Genomic DNA, 18,117 nt, shown 5'->3' on the forward strand with positions numbered 1-18,117 from the left:
TCATACTCAAAGTACTCTTTCATATCATTGATCCAACCGATCATGTCTTTTGGGTTAAGGTTTCTAGAAAATTTGGAAACCTCAATTTTGGGTCTCTTTCCAATCTTGAAAATGACCGTCAAAACTTAACTTCATTAGGATCTCTAGCCATTCCTCACTTTTCTTCAAATTGTCCTTCCTCTTTAGATTTATCCTCATTTTTATCTCTTGCCCTAATACCAGTTCCTCTAGGCATCTTGCTTGTGGTGCCTGCACTTAACTTTGGAGTACTCTGAAACCCTCTTTTGTCACACTCGCAACTATTCCAACATGATTCCTTTATGGAGAGAATATTTGTACTTATCTCACAAACACACAACCACATTCTTAATGCAAACTGACTCATATTCGATGATCTCTTCACCCACTCAAAAACTTCTACTCTAATACCACTTGATCAAGCTACTCTAACAATACATAGTAAATTGTAAGAACTACACAAATGCAAGAACATAAACCCTTGCTTTTTATTATCTTTAATGAAATGACATCACAATATTCATAAAATAACATGCTATAATCACATGGGCAATTTTTTATTACAACAATATGCAAGCTAGAGCCATTATATGCATTATTAGAACTCCTTGGCAACCCTTTTTCGCTTCTTTATAATTGAAAGTTTTAACTTCCCTAGAAGGTTCATGAAATTTAAAACCCCACTTATTTGTGACATACCAACTTTATATTATTTTCCCTAGATTGGAACATGTCAATAAAATGCCCAAAATGGATTTTGACACCAATTGGAGGTTTTGAAGGGATTTCACTTTTCCTTGTAAACAAATGCAAAATATTGAGGCCATATCTTGTGAATCATGGATCAAATTGGCTATTATATCCACTTTTTAGACACCTCTTAAAGTGCTCTAAGCTTTGTGATAGAAAAATGCAACCCAAACAAAGATTGACCATCTTTTAGATCCTTTATGACCTTCAAAAATGAGTTCAAAGTTTTTGTACCACCTTGCCAAATTAAAAAAAATCAACATCTTCAAAGTTGGATTTGATCTCGCTAAAAAACTTTACTGACATGCTTTTATATTCAAAATGAGCCTTTGAAGAAGCAATTAAAACAATTTATACTCAATGAATAATTTATTACAAATAGTAAACTCTCCAAAAATCATAACTTTGCCCAAAAGCAACCCTTATTGAAAAACTAGACAATATTTTTTTAGGTACTGCAAGATGACTCTTACAGCATAAATGCATCACATACATATTTTGTACACTTTGCATAATGTTATCAAACCATACAAAAAAATGATTCTACTCTAACTTTTTTATTTTTAGACCCTTGATATACTATCCATAGCATATTTTGCTACTAACATAACCATTACACCTCATTAAAATACTAGTATACTAAATATTAGTTAAAGAAATTCTTAGAAGAAATATAAAACTAGTATATAAATATATATTAAAGAATTTCTTCCCAAAACAAACAAAAAAAAATACATATTTGTAAGAAGTTCTTCCCAAAACAAATATAAAATAAATAAATAAATAAATAAAAGCCACATTAATAGCAAAACTTATTACATAACTGTCATAATTATATTGGACTTAAAATCTATCAATGTCTATCTAGTTCCGGCACTACAGTTCGCTTTGCGAGCAGCCATTATTGTGTTGAATTTATAGATATGCAAAACTTCTGTTCAATTAGTTGAGAATTCTACGTCAGCAAATAATTAATTGACTTGTTTATTGATTAAAACAGTAAGCTGGAGATGGTTGAAGGTTAGGAGGAAAAGTCAAGTTCCGAAATGATTTGTTCAGGGGAAGGCTGAGGAGATGCAGAATTACAGCAATTCCCTGCTTGACATCAAGGGTGAAGAAGCAATAAACAGATGCAACAGCTGTTTGCAATGTGGCCTTCGTTTTGGCATTCCTTCGATCTTTACTCCTTGGCGGGATTTAAGTAAGTAATTACTTATTCATCAATAAGTCGCGGCTTGTCCATGGCATTTCTTTCTCTATTTTGAAGTTGGTACAGCTCAATTGGACCTCAGAAGCAAATGCCATGAATACTAGTAGCTCACACCCATATAAACTTTAGCCTGAAATTCGCATGCACCACTCTAGTTTAGCATCTCAGACTTAATTTGAGTAATTATTTGAGAAATTTGAACTGGCTTATCTACCACAATTGGAGTAATTCTTGTTCAGGGCTCTGGCCCCTTTGCTTAAATACAGAATGTACAGTAGGGCCAGCAACCAAAGTTCCTTCGAATGCATGGGTTTGTTTTCCATTTCAAGGTAACTGGTCCAAATCTCCTATACGGGCCATTGACCAAAATATTTTTGAATTGCGTTATTTCTTCATGTAACCAGATTAGGGGAGATCCCAACATGTTTTGCCGAATCTTTTCTTTCGGATTTGAAGTGTAAAGTACTGTTCATCCGAAATGTTAAAGACAAGAACTGCTATAGGTGTTTAAATAAGGGAGGCTCTTTCTAGGCAATGCCACTATTTCCAGAGTATGTTGAAGAGCATTAATTAAGAATGATTTTTTAGTTGCTACACCAACCATGTTCAATCATCCGTCTGGTTCAGTTTGAGCGTCCTCGTCTTGGCGATGCTTTTGTAGATGTCGCCAAATGATGTCTTTGCATCTCTATATTCCTTCTAGGATACCTTGAAAGATGGGAAACTTTCAATAGAGTTTTGTTTGTTACGATAGAAATTCTGTTGGGTTTTCCTAATGTGGTGATTGGGGTTTACAAAAGCTAAACGAACTAGGGAAGATTTTTTTTATTTACCAGTAAGACAAGCAACGAATTAAAAACTAGAGTCTTCTCCAAAGACGGCTGGTCTAAAAATATTGACATTCCCCCTCTAGTCTCTATCTGCCATAGTCAGGAGATTATGGTCTAAATTTTAGTAATATTTATAATGATGATGCATATGAAGTATTAACATAAATAATCTTTGCTTTTATTGTGTAGATTAAACAAGTATTACTCTAGTGTTTAGAACGTGTGTAGATTAAACAAGTATTACTCTAGTGTTTAGAACGTGTTATTCTAACTATGGTGTGCTAATCTAATTACTATTCTGATCTCTCCTTTACAGAAAAGTAACAATTTCAGATTAAACTAAAGAAAAATAAGCATGAGAGTTGATATTAAATGAATCGAGAAAGGAAAGAAGTAGGGATAGAGATGTGTTACTGATTCAGTGTTGGGTGTGGCAGCTGCAGAAGTCTTGAAGCTGCTGGAAAATTAACTGAAAAGATTTCTAGACGTGTATAAAGGTCTTCATAATTGGATCAGATGGTAGGTGACCCCTTAGTTGTGCTAGCGTCTACAGGTTGTGGTAGTGACCCATTTAGGGTGCTAGTGTCTTGGGACGGCCTTTTGTCCTTAGCATCTTGGGGTGTCCTTTGAAATTTTTGTTCCTACTCTCCTAATTTAATGCTTCTCTGAGATGATTGTAGAAGTGATTGATTGGTTGAAGCAGTTGTTAAACCTTGCGTAAGTTAGTAAAATCCTATAGATATCTGTGAGCAAAGAAAAATGGATCGTAGCTCTTTGTAGTCACCAATATCTCATATGCGTAAGGTGAAAGCAATAGAGACTAGAGTGAGGACAATTAACACAATAAAACAACTTATTGGTGGTAGCCAACAACATACAAACAATATCAAGTTGATAGAATTGAACAATACCAAATTAGTAGATAATGTATTAATGATAGATAACATGAGAATGTGTTAATGCCAAAAAAAAATATATTATTTAAAATTCTCGAACAATGCCAAAATGACAGATAATGACATACAAATTAAATGGATCCGATGATGAACTGCCGAAGATCTTCTTAAATAATATCATGGTTGCAGTAGTGAACCATCCATGTTAATATAAATGAGCATAAAAAAAAGATTAATGATGTAGAAGTATCAAAGCTTAGAATAAACAATCACTGTCATATTTGAAGTGACAAAAATTGAAATGATGCAAACTTTAGAATATAATATCATTGCTAAAACTCCAAAAAATTGTGGATGATGTTTTTCAAACAATTGAAAATATGCTATGCTACCTTGAGTTTCCGGGTTGGGGATGGTAGGAGACGATGGAACACATTATGAAGTCCCCAATTTTTGCAGACCATTTTTGGAGATGGTAGGTGAAAGCAAAGGGATGGCTATATAAAAATTAAGGTTTTTAATAATGATAACATTGTTAAAGAATGCATATGTACATTATAGAACATTAATATAGAACATTTGTGATGAGTGTTCACATGAGAGAGTCGAACAAATTAGCAAAATTCAAGCCTTAATTCAAATTGCAATTCATTGTCAATATGCATGCAGTATCAAAAAATAGCTTTCAAGTTACAACAAAATGCCCAAAGGCTACAAGTTTTGCTTTCAAATACAATAAAAAAAAAAAAGTGCACTGCTGCCCCTAAAATTGATGTCCTCCCTCTGTTTGGGTCTGCTTCACCAATCACTTTGGTGCCCCCTCCTCATCAACCTCAGTGATGTCTTTCTGATAACTATCACATCATAAACTCAGAGTTTGCCGATACTCTGGAGTCCAATGATCTTGAAGTCAAAGAGCACTAGCTGGTCTAGAGGTAAGTCTATTCCTCTTGATTGAGTGGATAAATCCATATGTCGATCAATTCTTCTCTGCAGTAGAGGAATTAACAACCTAAAAAAGGAGGCAAATGGCAAGCATCTTCAATTGTGGGGTATCCTTCTCGTGCCATGCCCACCACCAATAGGGTTAGTTTGAGAGAGTGTATTTTGATCTGTCTTTGCCTCTGCTTTACTAGATGGTTGGACCACAAGACTTTGTGAAGGCATGCCATTGTATGCGAAGTACTTAAGATTCCTCATTAGGATTCATTGCTTGAAAGGCCTTCATCACATGGAGGCAACCTTCCATCCTTTGATGCATACCATTGGGGGCTTAGAGCAAAGGCTGCCATATGGAGTAGGGTGCTGATTGTTTTCCACCTCTGCATCATAATGTGCTTAATATGTTGCTATAATCGCGAAGTAGGATCTTTATCCAATTGTTTTCTTTGTCTTTTCAAGCATTCCATCAAATGTGTCATATATCTCTCAAAGACTAGGCAAATTTGTATCAACATAGCTGAGCATAAATACCTGCAATATGTAAACAAAAGTTCAAAATAATCAATTGACAAGTTTGTTGGCAAGTTAGAAACTTCAAAAGTTGAAATATTGAAGTGATTGAAAAATAAAATTAAGTATTAAAATCAGAAATATAATGATAAAGTCAGCAATCTAATATTTAGTATTCAATAAATCAGCGATTTAGTAATAACATCAGTAATATCTTATTTTATAGTGGACCACCTATTGTCATCAAGGATTCTTTGTTTGACGATTCGTACTTCAAATAGAGCTTGAATTAGGCCACGTACTTCACTCTGAACTCACCAGAACTCACCATCACCAATTATAGAGGCCCATGCACCTCAAGCATCCTCTTTAGCAAAATGAAGTAATTGACATATCTTGTCTTAATAGGTTTGAGGAACTCCTTTGGAAGCATCCCGAAGAGAGTAAGTGATGTGTGGTGGTCGCAAATGAACATTTGAATATCTGTAGTTCTGCCATAGCTTGCCTATGTCTTTGAATGGATTGTTCAATGCATGAATACAACACGGGGTTCAAAAGATGTGCTTGTAAGTGCCATCCACCATCATACTGATCAATTTGCACAAATGTACAAAATCAGTGGCCATTTGTACAACATTTGTGGCCCCAACCTCCTTTATGGTCTTTCCTAAAATGCTAAATCTGCATTCTTACATTTCGTTTAACAATCCATGACTCAGAGCCATTAATGATATTGATGAGTGATTGATGTGTAATATTGGTCCACCCATCTATCACAATAGAACAACCTGTCCGAATCCTTGTCTGCTTCATATCTTCCATTAGCAAATTAACCTTAGAATATTCTTTATCTATGAGGGTCGTGTGTAGTTTAATATCTTAGAGGGTTACAAAAGAAGGACCAATAATGGTTACATCTTTGGTCATTTATTTGAAAATAAGAGGAATAAGCCACATGAAATGGGATGGCATGGGTGTAAAAGAGTTTGGCAATGGAAGACTATGTTACATCTCATCCTTGCAAATCAAACATACATGCAACTTTCCTTGGCCTCTCACCACCACCAATCTTCCTCTTTCCTCTTTTGGCAATATTACTAGTAGCTATAGCAACCATAGGTGTCATAGGCATAGATAATTGTCCTCGCTCGCAAAAGAATGTATTGGTTGTTACACTTGGAGACAATCTCTGAGCCTCTAACTTCACATTCTCTCTATATCTGGACAAACTAAAATTCCATTGCATTTATCACCCAAGAAATGAGACTGTAACCTTGTGTAACTCACTCTAAAAGTTATCTTGAAAATGTGATACACCCACATCCTACTGCCTTGATTTTTCACTTTTGGTTGACAAGTTGGAGAAGAGTTTTTTTTGTTAAGCGTGTGCTTTGCATATTTTTTCAAGACTTCTGAAGGGCACTCCAATGTATTTGATGGTTTTCGAACCCCACCTCCAATACTCGCACACTCTGATGAGTCTAAATTTTTTGCATTTGTTTGAGTTTCTTCCACTTCATTGTCATCATTGTCATTCTCATTGCTTCTCATGTTGGTTTTGTGAGATTTGATGAAACTAAAAACTGAAAATTGAAAAAAAAAAGACATTCGGTACCTTAAACTTCGATATGTTTTTAGAAAGATATAAAAATAAAAATATAGAATAACTTACTTTTGTGAATAAATTGTTGCTCAACTACCAAATGACAAATATGACTTGGATTCAACCTGTCCACCTCCTTCAACCCTGCCAAAAGTTTTTGTTTGTTCTTCAACTTCAAGCATTCCTGCTGCATTATATGTTTGACAGCAATGAACACAAAATTAACATCCTGGTTTTCTGGCCCGAAATTGGGGACGGCTTTGGGATGTCAGCAATCTGTTACTCTGTCTCTAAGATGATTTGGAAACAGGGATTCGTCAAAAATGGCTTGGGGTGCATTCCTGGGTTAACTGGTGATATGCAATTGTATGATCTATAATCTAAACCTTTGAATGATATTTCAATGTTGAAACTTTAACACACAACTGTATTAAATGCTGATCGACACCAAAATGTGATTTCTTCGGTGAAGGGCACCATGCAAAACTGATATGCAATAACTTATAACACCAATATGCAACTACTGCAATGAAGAACACCATCCAAAACTTACTTGTGAATGTTGCTACTATCATGCAGTTGAATATGTAATATCTGAAACTCTTCTCCATATATTATAATCACCTACTCAATGTTACTTCAAATCCAAACCTAGTGTATGATTAGCTATGGCAGCAATAACAGTAGTGCTTAGATTTGAAAATTAAGAGCTGTATACTCAGATTGGAGCAGCCAATATAGCGAATTATTCAACATTCATAGCAACCGATATTCACAAGTAGGATATATTTTCCACAACAAGTCAAATTGTGATATTGCTATCACTGTGTAGTTTTTTGAAACTCATAGGCCCATGTTTCACAATTAGTGGTTCACAAGAACTTATCTCTCATGATAGCGAATGGAGCACTTAACACTCATTGCATCTAGGTGATGGTCATAGAGGTGAGGTGAAACACTACTCCTCGGTGCTTCACCACTACGAACATCACCTAGATGCAATAAGTGCCGAGTGTTCCATTCATTTTCATGAGAGATGGGTTCTTGTGAACCGCACTATTCATGAAACATGGCCAATGAGTTTGATTCAAAAAATTACACAGTTGAATCTTGATAGCAATATCACAACCAATATTCAGTAAAAATCATAAATAACTTACTGTATTAGTAAACAGATTCATAAGCAAATAAGTTCCTTCTGTGTTGGTTCTTACAGGCTTTCGATTCTGACTGATCACCACATTGATAGAGAGGACTGGATTTGTTGGTTATGTACTTTGGCTGAGCCGAAATGGAGACCCACATCGTTTTCCAGTACCCCATCTACTATGAGAATAGAGGGAGATTCCACTTGTTGTTTAAAGTGTGTCAAGACCTCTCCACTTTTTTTAGTTACATAGATCAGAGGTGCCTTGCGCTTTACCTCCGAGAGGCATCACAGCTCCGCAACCACACTTTGCAGCACCTTTTCCCACAACACCAGGCTTCAGATCAGCTTATCACGACCTTTTTCTTGCCCCTTCTTCCTGCTCAAGGTAAGAAACAGCTGCCCAACACTCCTACCACCTGCCACTCCAGGTCTGTGAGGTCCTGCAGCGGATTCACTCGGCAACATCACTCCTCCAGCGGCATTTAGAGACATATTAGGGCTCTTGGCCACCCTGGGCCGTACCGTTCGATGCTGGACATATTTCCACAGAGGAAGGACCCCTATTCCTTGCCTCTATGGTCTTCTTTCTCTTTTGCTTTCTTTTGTGTTCGTGGTTTGCTCTTTCCTGAATACCATTTGATTCTCTTGTTGTTTGTTGTCTCCTCAGTTGTACGCTTTTAGTCCCTTAGACCCTTTTGGGGGTCTCTTCTTGGACATTAATAAATTAATCTTATCCTATCTAATTTGAAAATCCATTTGTCACAAACTTAACTGAAAACTCAAACAGCTTGCAAAACGTTGAATATTTCGACCAAATTAATAAAATCTGCAAACAACACCAAATACCAAAGAAGTTGGAATCATTGGCACCAAAGAGTAGTGAATCAATTGTAATAACCCCTTTCTAGTGCATATTGTATGAGTTTTTCGTTAGTCAATTTCTCCATGGCCCCCATGGGCTAAACAAACATTTAAGAGACTTTGGGGTCATTTGACCAAAACAATTTATGTTATAGATCAATCTGAGGTGTCTGGATGTAGTAAAAACATACTTACTATTTAGAGTAAGTCATTTGGGCAGGGCCAAGATCTTCTGTGACAGTAAAGACATACTTATTACCTTTGTTAATAAATTGTTGCTCAGCTACCAAATGACAAATATGCCTTGGATTCAATGTGTCCACCTCCTTCAACCCTGCTAAAAGTTTTTGTTTGTTCTTCAACTTCAAGCATTCCTGCTGCATTATATCTTTGACAACAATGAACACAAAATGAACATCCTGGTTTTTTGGCCCAAATTTGGGGACGGCTTTGGGATGTCAGCAATCTATTACCCCGTCTCTAAGATGATTTGGAAATAGGTATTCGTCAAAAATGGCTTGGGGTGTGTCCCTGGGTTAACTGCTGATATGCAATTGTATGATCTATAAACTAAACCTTTGAATGATATTTCAGTGTTGATACTTTAACACACAACTATATTAAATGCTGATTGACGCTAAAATGTGATTTCTGTGATGAAGGGCACCATGCAAAACTGATATGCAATAACTTACAACACTAATATGCAACTACTGCAACGAAGAGAACCATGCAAAACTTACTTGTGAGTGTTGATACTATCATGCAGTTGAATATGTAATATCTGAAACTCTTCTTCATATATTATAATCACCTACTAAATGTTACTTCAAATCAAAACCTACTGTATGATTAGTTATGGCAGCAATAATAGTAGTGCTTAGATTTGAAAATTAAGAGCTGTATACTCAGATTGGAGCAGCTAATATAGCGAATTATTCAACATTCATAGCAACCAATATTCACAAGTAGGAGATATTTTCGACAAGTAGTCAAATTGTGATATATTAGAATTCAACTGTGTAGTTTTTTGAAACTCATATGCCCATGTTTCATGAGTAGTGGTTCACAAGAACCCATCTCTTATGACAATGAATGGAACACTTAGCACTCATTGCATCTAGGTGATGGTCATAGAGGTGAGGTGAAGCACTAATCATCGGTGCTTCACTACTACGAACATCACCTACATGCAATGAGTGCGAAGTGTTCCATTCATTTTCATGAGAGATGGGTTCTTGTGAACCACACTGTTCATGAAACATTGCCAATGAGTTTGATTCAAAAAATTACACAGTTGAATCTTGATAGCAATATCACAACCAATATTCAGTAAAAAACATAAATAACTTAGTGTATCAGTAAACATATTCATAAACAAATAAGTTCTTTCCGTGTTGGTTCTCATAGGCTTCCAATTTAGACTGATCACCACATTGATAGAGAGGACCCGATTTGTTGGTTATGTACTTTGGCTGAGGCCGAAATGGAGAACCACATTGTATTCTAGTACCCCATCTACTATGAGATTAGAGGGAGATTCCTCTGGTTGTTCAAAGAGTGTCGGGCTCTCCACTTTTTTCAGTTACACGGATTAGAGGTGCCTTGCGCTTTACCTCTGAGAGGCATTGCAGCTCCATAACCACACTTTGCAGCTCCTTTTCCCACAACACCAGGCCTTAGATCAGCTTACAACGACCTTTTTCTCGCCCCTTCTTCCCGCTCAAGGTAAGAAGCGACTGCTCAACACTCCTACCACCTGCCACTCCGGGTTTGTGAGGCCCTGCAACGGGTTCACTTGGCAACATCACTCCTTCAGTGGTATTTAGAGACATACTAGGGCTCTTGGCCACCTTGGGCCATGCCCTTCTGTGCTGGAGATATTTCCACCGAGGAAGGACCCCCAGTCCTTGCCTTTGTGGTCTTCATTCTCTTTTGCTTTCTTTTGTGTTCTTGGTTTGCTCTTTCCCAAATACTGTTTGATGTTGTATGTGGTCTCCTCAGTTGTACACTTTCAGTTCCTTAGACCCTTTTGGGGGTCTCTTGTTGGACATTAGTAAATTTATCTTATCTTATCTTATCTGCAGATCCATTTGTCACAAACTGAACTGAAAACTCAAACAACTTGTAAAACGTTGAATATTTCTACCAAATTAATAAAATATGCGAGCAACACCAAATACCAAAGAACTTGGAATCATTGGCACCAAAGAGTAGTGAATCACTTGTAATCTCCCCTTTCTAGCGCATATTGTATGAGTTTTTCGTTAGTCGATTTGTCTATGGTCCCATAGGCTAAACAAAACATTTAAGAGACTTTGGGGTCATTTGACCACAACAATTTAAGTTAGGGATCAATCCGAGGTGTCTGGATGTAGTAAATACATACTATTTAGACTAAGTCATTTGGGCAGGGCCAAGATCTTCTGTGACAGTAAAGACATACTTATTAACTTTGTGAATAAATTGTTGCTCAGCTACCAAATGACAAATATACCTTGGATTCAACTTGTCCACCTCCTTCAACCCTGCTAAAAGTTTTTGTTTGTTCTTCAACTTCAAGCATTCCTGTTGCATTATATGTTTGACAACAACGAACACAAAATGAACATCCTGGTTTTCTGGCCCAAAATTGGGGACGGCTTTGTGATGTTGGCAATCTGTTAACTTGTCTCTAATTTGATTTGGAAACATGGATTCTTCAAAAACGGCTTGGGGTGCGTCCTCGGGTTAACTGGTGATATGCAATTGTATGATCTATAAACTAAACCTTTGAATGATATTTCAATGTTGAAACTTTAACACACAACCATATTAAATACTGATTGACACCAAAATGTTATTTCTGTGGTGTAGGGCACCATGCAAAACTGACATGCAATAACTTGCAACACTAATATGCAACTACTGTAATGAAGAACACCATCCAAAAATTACTTATGAATGTTGATACCATCACACAGTTGAATATGTAATATCTGAAACTCTTCTCCATATATTATAATCATCTACTAAATGTTACTTCAAATCAAAACCTAGTGTATGATTAGTTATGGCAGCAATAATAGTAGTGCTTAGATTTGAAAATTAAGAGCTGTATACGCAGATTGGAGCAGCCAATATAGCGAATTATTCAACATTCATAGCAACCAATATTCACGTGTAGGAGATATTTTTGACAGCAAGTCAAATTGTAATATTGCTATTAGGATTCAACTGTGTAGTTTTTTGAAACTAATAGGCCCATGTTTCATGAGTAGTGGTTCACAAGAACTCATCTCTTATGATAATGAATGGAACACTTAGCACTCATTGCGTCTAGGTGATGGTCATAGAGGTGAGGTGAAGCACTACTCATTGGTGCTTCACCACTACGAACATCACCTAGATGCAATGAGTGCTAAGTGTTCCATTCATTTTCATGAGAGATGGGTTCTTGTGAACCACACTATTCATGAAACATGGCCAGTGAGTTTGTTTCAAAAAATTACACAGTTGAATCTTGAAAGCAATATCACAACCATTATTCAGTAAAAATAATAAGTAACTTAGTGTATCAGTAAACAGATTCATAAACAAATAAGTTCCTTCCGTGTTGATTCTCATAGGCTTCCGATTCAGACTGATCACCACATTGGTAGAGAGGACTGGATTTGTTGGTTATGTACTTTGGCTAAGGCCGAAATGGAGAGCCACATCGTTTTCGGGTACCCCATCTACTATGAGATTAGAGGGAGATTCCTCTGGTTGTTCAAAGACTGTCAGGCCCCCCACTTTTTCCAGTTACACGGATCAGAAGTGCCTTGCGCTTTACCTCTGAGAGGCATTGCAGCTCCGCAACCATACTTCGCAGCTCCTTTTCCCACAACACCAGGCCTCAGATCAGCTTATCACGACCTTTTTCTTGCCCCTTCCCACTCAAGGTAAGAAGCGACTGCCCAACACTCCTACCACCTGCCACTCCAGGTTTGTGAGGCCCTGCAGTGGGTTCACTCGGCAACATCACTCCTCCAGCGGTATTCAGACACATACTAGGGCTCTTGGCCACCCTGGGCCATACCTTTTCGTGCTGGACATATTTCCACCGAGGAAGGACCCCTAGTCCTTGCCTCTGTGGTCTTCTTTCTCTTTTGCTTTCTTTTGTGTTCTTGGTTTTCTCTTTCCCGAATACCGGTTGATGTTGTTTGTTGTCTACTCAATTGTACACCTTCAGTCCCTTGGACCATTTTGGGGGTCTCTTGTTGGACATTAATAAATTTTTCTTATCTTATCCTATCTGCAGATCCATTTGTCAACTGAACTGAAAACTCAAACAACTTGCAAAACTTTGAAAATTTCTACCAAATTAATAATATCTGCGAACAACACCAAATACCAAAGAAGTTGGAGTCATTGGCACCAAAGAGTAGTGAATCACTTGTAATCCCCCCTTTCTAGCGCATATTGTATGTGCTTTTTGTTAGTCGATTTCTCTGTGGTCCCACAGGCTAAACAAAACATTTAAGAGACTTTGGGGTCATTTGACCACAACAATTTAAGTTATAGATCAATCCGAGGTGTCTGATGTAGTAAAGACATACTTACTATTAGTATTCAGAGTAAGTCATTTGGGCAGGTCCAAGATCTTCTGTGACAATAAAGACATACTTATTACCTTTGTGAATAAATTGTTGCTCAGCTACCAAATGACAAATATGCCTTGTATTCAACCTTTCCACCTCCTTCAACCCTGCCAAAAGTTTTTGTTTGTTCTTCAACTTCAAGCATTCTTGCTGCATTATATGTTTGACAGCAATGAACACAAAATATACATCCTGGTTTTCTGGCCCAAAATTGGGGACGGCTTTGGGATGTCGGCAATCTGTTACCCTGTCTGTAAGATGATTTGGAAACAGGGATTTGTCAAAAACGGCTTGGGGTGCATTCCTGGGTTAACTGGTGATATGCAATTGTATGATCTATAAACTAAACCTTTGAATGATATTTCAATGTTGAAACTTTAACACACAACTGTATTAAATGCTGATCGACACCAAAATGTGATTTCTTCGGTGAAGGGCACCATGCAAAATTGATATGCAATAACTTATAACACTAATATGCAACTACTGCAATGAAGAACACCATCCAAAACTTACTTGTGAATGTTGCTACTATCATGCAGTTGAACATGTAATATCTGAAACTCTTCTCCATATATTATAATCACCTACTAAATGTTACTTCATATCCAAACCTAATGTATGATTAGTTATGGCAGCAATAACAGTAGTGCTTAGATTTGAAAATTAAGAGCTGTATACTCAGATTGGAGCAGCCAATATAGCGAATTATTCAAACATTCATAGCAACCGATATTCACAAGTAGGAGATATTTTCCACAAGAAGTCAAATTGTGATATTGCTATCAAGATTCAATTGTGTAGTTTTTTGAAACTCATAGGCCCATGTTTCATGAGTAGTGGTTCACAAGAACCCATCTCTCATGCTAGCGAATGGAGCACTTAACTCTCATTGCATCTAGGTGATGGTCATAGAGGTGAGGTGAAACACTACTCATCGGTGCTTCACCACTATGCACATCACTTAGATGCAATAAGTGCTAAGTGTTCCATTCATTTTCATGAGAGATGGGTTCTTTTGAACCACACTATTCATGAAACATGGCCAATGAGTTTGATTCAAAAAATTACATAGTTGAATCTTGATAGCAATATGACAACCAATATTCAGTAAAAATCATAAACAACTTAGTGTATTAGTAAACATATACATAAACAAATAGGTTCCTTCTGTGTTGGTTCTCACAGGATTCTGATTCAGACTGATCACCACATTGATAGAGAGGACCGAATTTGTTGGTTATGTACTTTGGGTGAGCCGAAATGGAGACCCACATTGTTTTCCGGTACCCCATCTACTATGATATTACAGGGAGATTCCACTGGTTGTTCAAAGAGTGTCGGGCCCTTTCCACTTTTTTTAGTTATATGGATCCGAGGTGCGTTGCGCTTTACCTCCAAGAGTCATCGCAGCTCCGCAACCACACTTTGCAGCTTCTTTTCCCACAACACCAGGCCTCAGATCAGCCTATCATGACCTTGTTCTTGCCCCTTCTTCCCGCTCAAGGTAAGAAGCGGCTTCCCAACACTCCTACCACCTGCCACTCCAGGTTTATGAGGCCCTGCAGCAGGTTCACTCAGCAAAATCACTCCTCCAGCAGTATTCAGAGGCATATTAGGGCTCTTGGCCACCCTGGGCCGTACCCTTCGGTGCTGGACATGTTTCAACCGAGGAACGACCCCTAGTCCTTGCCCCTATGGTCTTCATTCTCTTTTGCTTTCTTTTGTGTTCTTAGTTTGCTCTTTTCCGAATACCGTTTGATGCTCCTATTGTTTGTTGTCTCCTCAATTGTACACTTTCGGTCCCTTAGACCCTTTTGAGGGTCTCTTGTTGAACATTAATAAATTTATCTTATCTTATTTGCAAATCCATTTGTCACAAACTGAAATGAAACCTCAAACAACTTGCAAAATGTTGAATATTTCTACCAAATTAAGAAAATCTGCGGACAACAACAAATACCAAAGAAGTTGGAATCATTGGCACCGAAGAGTAGTGAATCATTTGTAATGTCCCCTTTCTAGCCCATATTGTATGAGTTTTTCGTTAGTCAACTTCTCCATGGTCCCATAGGCTAAACAAAACATTTAAGAGATTTTGGGGTCATTTGACCACAATAATTTTTGTTATAGATCAATCCGAGGTGTCTAGATGTAGTAAAAACATACTATTTAGAGTAAGTCATTTTGGCATGGCCAAGATCTTATGTGAGAATATCATGTTGACGGTTAATGGTTAATATTGGAAGTAGATTTGACTATCACTGCTATTATTTATTTATGCATTAATAAAGTTAGATTATAAAGTTAAGTATAAATATTTAACTTAATTAATGCAGGCAATAGTTAAGTGGGAGATATTTAAGAAATAAAGGTTCCCTTAATAACACATTGTAGATGTACACTATAAATGGGGAGTAATGTTTATTTATCCCAAATCGGTAAGATGAGTGAAAGATCTCTTATCAGAGAATTATAAAAGATTTCTAGGAGCTCAGTTTCAAGTATTTTGCAGAATTAAGAAATTTCTAAAATATTAGAGAGTTCTTCAATAGTTTGTGAGGACCAAATCCCTCACGAATGATATTCTCTTCACTGTCGAAAGACACAGTCAAGAGGATCATTGAGCAGTATAATTTAGGATTTCATTTATTAAGTAATATATCACTTTAAGTGAATGGGGCCACTTAATGACTTAAAAGCCATTTAATAAAGTGCATCACAATCATATAATATAACTTAATTGCTTAAGTGCACTTAATTTAAAAGGGAGATATAAACGTTCAATAAAATATACTTTATATTGGGCACCAAAAGGAGGGATATAATTGAATACTATAATTAAATTACAACAAAAGCAAATGGTATCAAAAGCTTAGTATTTTATAAGTTATTTAAATAGTATTTGTGAAGATATCTCTTGAAGAATTATAAAAAAGCCAAGTCAAGAGAAAGTGGATTCATTATAATGTGCATTTGCTTTTGTTGGTTTGGATGAAGAGAAAAAACAGGGGTTTCAATATTTCAGACTTGGAGAATTATGAATTCTTCAGAGTTTTACATGCATTTGAGGCGTTGAAATAAACACTGAGATTTTCTACAATGGGGGATTCATTCAGAAGTTCAATTTGAGCTTATAGGTGAAGAATCAATACAGGGTTTGAGTCAGTTTGAAGGTTTTTTCTGAGGGTGATAGCAACATTATACCCTAGGCTGTTATCACTGATTAAATAGCAGCTTTGGTGATTGTTGTGACGAGAGTTTGAGGCAACTGCAGTCAGCTGCAAACCCGCATGGATCATTGGATGCTCTAGATGATTGGGTCTAGGGCAGAACAATCTCATCTTGACATTCAATTTCAGATTGGAGTTGGTTGCTGGAAAAATTCAGGCATTGTTAGAAATTTTGAAAAGTCTTGGGCTCAATATTTGTGCTGCGATTGTTTCCAAGTTTTCTTTCTCAATTGCATTTTAGTTTTCAGAATTTAATAAATATTTCTCCATGCATTGTATATACATATAATTCTATAAGAATTTATCATAGTTCAATGCAATGGAAAATTGTTTCAGAATTACTTCAATGCGCAGTTATTATCTTGCCTGGCAACACTCTTTTAAAATTCAAGGAAATGTTTATTTATTTTAAAAATCAGGTCTATATTTAATTTGCATAGCAAATTAATAGTCTTGCAGGAGTTAGAACCAAGAGGTTTCTTACAACTTAGCTAATTTTCATCATGAGACGACATACTTAATCTTGGTTTGAGGAATTTCATTAACACTTAGCCAAATTTTCAAGTCATCCTAAGCTGGGAGGACTTTGATTGTGCTTGTGGATTTCTAACAACTTTTCTAGTTTGAAATCAAGAACTTTCACAACTTCAAGAGATATCCTATTTTTACCTTGAGTGGATTTGACATTAAATTGAGGATTATTCTATGCCTTGGGTAAATTCTACGTGTTGGAGTGGACTTTTTGTCAACGTGTAGAAATCTCCATGCTTTAGAAATTTCAATGCCTTTGTTGTCCTACATTTTGTGGAGACAAAATGTAGGTAACATTACAAAACTTTTTCAACTTAGTTTTGCATTTCTCTGAGATTAATTCATTATTTAATTGGCCAACATTCTTCAGCCAATTGACCCCAATTTGTATAACGAATCCTTTTACTGAAGGCTTTTGTCAAGTCCTTTCGTTTTTCATCTTATTAAGCCTATGCTTGATTTTTGAAGCCTTCAACGTCCTTTTTCGTGTGTGTTTGTTTTCTTTTGGTCTTTTGGTTTTGTTCATTCCCTTGCTTTCGGTTTTCCCTTTGATTTGGTATATCTTAGGGCTTAATCGGATTTGGCAGTCAAAATATATGACCATTTAAGTGCCCAAAAGATGGACTCTCTAGATGCAATAGGCCAGGTAAGAATAAGGGCAATAATGGCAGACGCTTACAACTTACTTAAGAGTGTCATGTGGCAGTGAACAATTTAGATTCATATTGCAATGTACAATTTTGATGATGAAACTTGAATGTATGGTAAATATGGAAAGTCCATGCTGAAACGTTAAGGCGGTATGATAAAATGTGGAAAAACTATGAAGAAACTAATGAAAATAATATGATACAAAAATAGAATAGTATCGCTCACAAAGATGGAATTTGTATGAGACATATAAAATAGAGCCTATTTTCTTTTTTGTAATATCTGTAGGAAATAAATATTGAATTTGGAT

The 18,117-nt window shown here is 36.5% G+C and overlaps 1 protein-coding gene across 3 annotated transcripts in view; it reads left to right on the top strand.

Moving 5' to 3' along the window:
• Positions 1-1,596: 1,596 nt before the first annotated feature.
• Positions 1,597-18,117, top strand: part of LOC149529634 (protein TRANSPARENT TESTA 9-like) — a 177,360-nt gene continuing 160,839 nt past the window's right edge. Inside the window, exon 1 of one of the 3 annotated variants that reach the window (XM_089811748.1) lies at positions 1,597-1,969. In XM_089811748.1, the coding sequence (XP_089667874.1) occupies positions 1,899-1,969 (71 nt within the window). In that variant the 5' untranslated portion in view covers positions 1,597-1,898. The remainder of the gene's footprint in view (positions 1,970-18,117) is intronic. The other 2 variants (XM_089811750.1, XM_089811749.1) reach the window with 2 other exon arrangements.

The sequence above is a fragment of the Cupressus sempervirens genome, chromosome 11 (genome assembly GCF_028749045.1).
Source record: "Cupressus sempervirens isolate cs-2001-9-10 chromosome 11, ASM2874904v1, whole genome shotgun sequence".
In the NCBI taxonomy this organism is placed as follows: domain Eukaryota; kingdom Viridiplantae; phylum Streptophyta; class Pinopsida; order Cupressales; family Cupressaceae; genus Cupressus; species Cupressus sempervirens.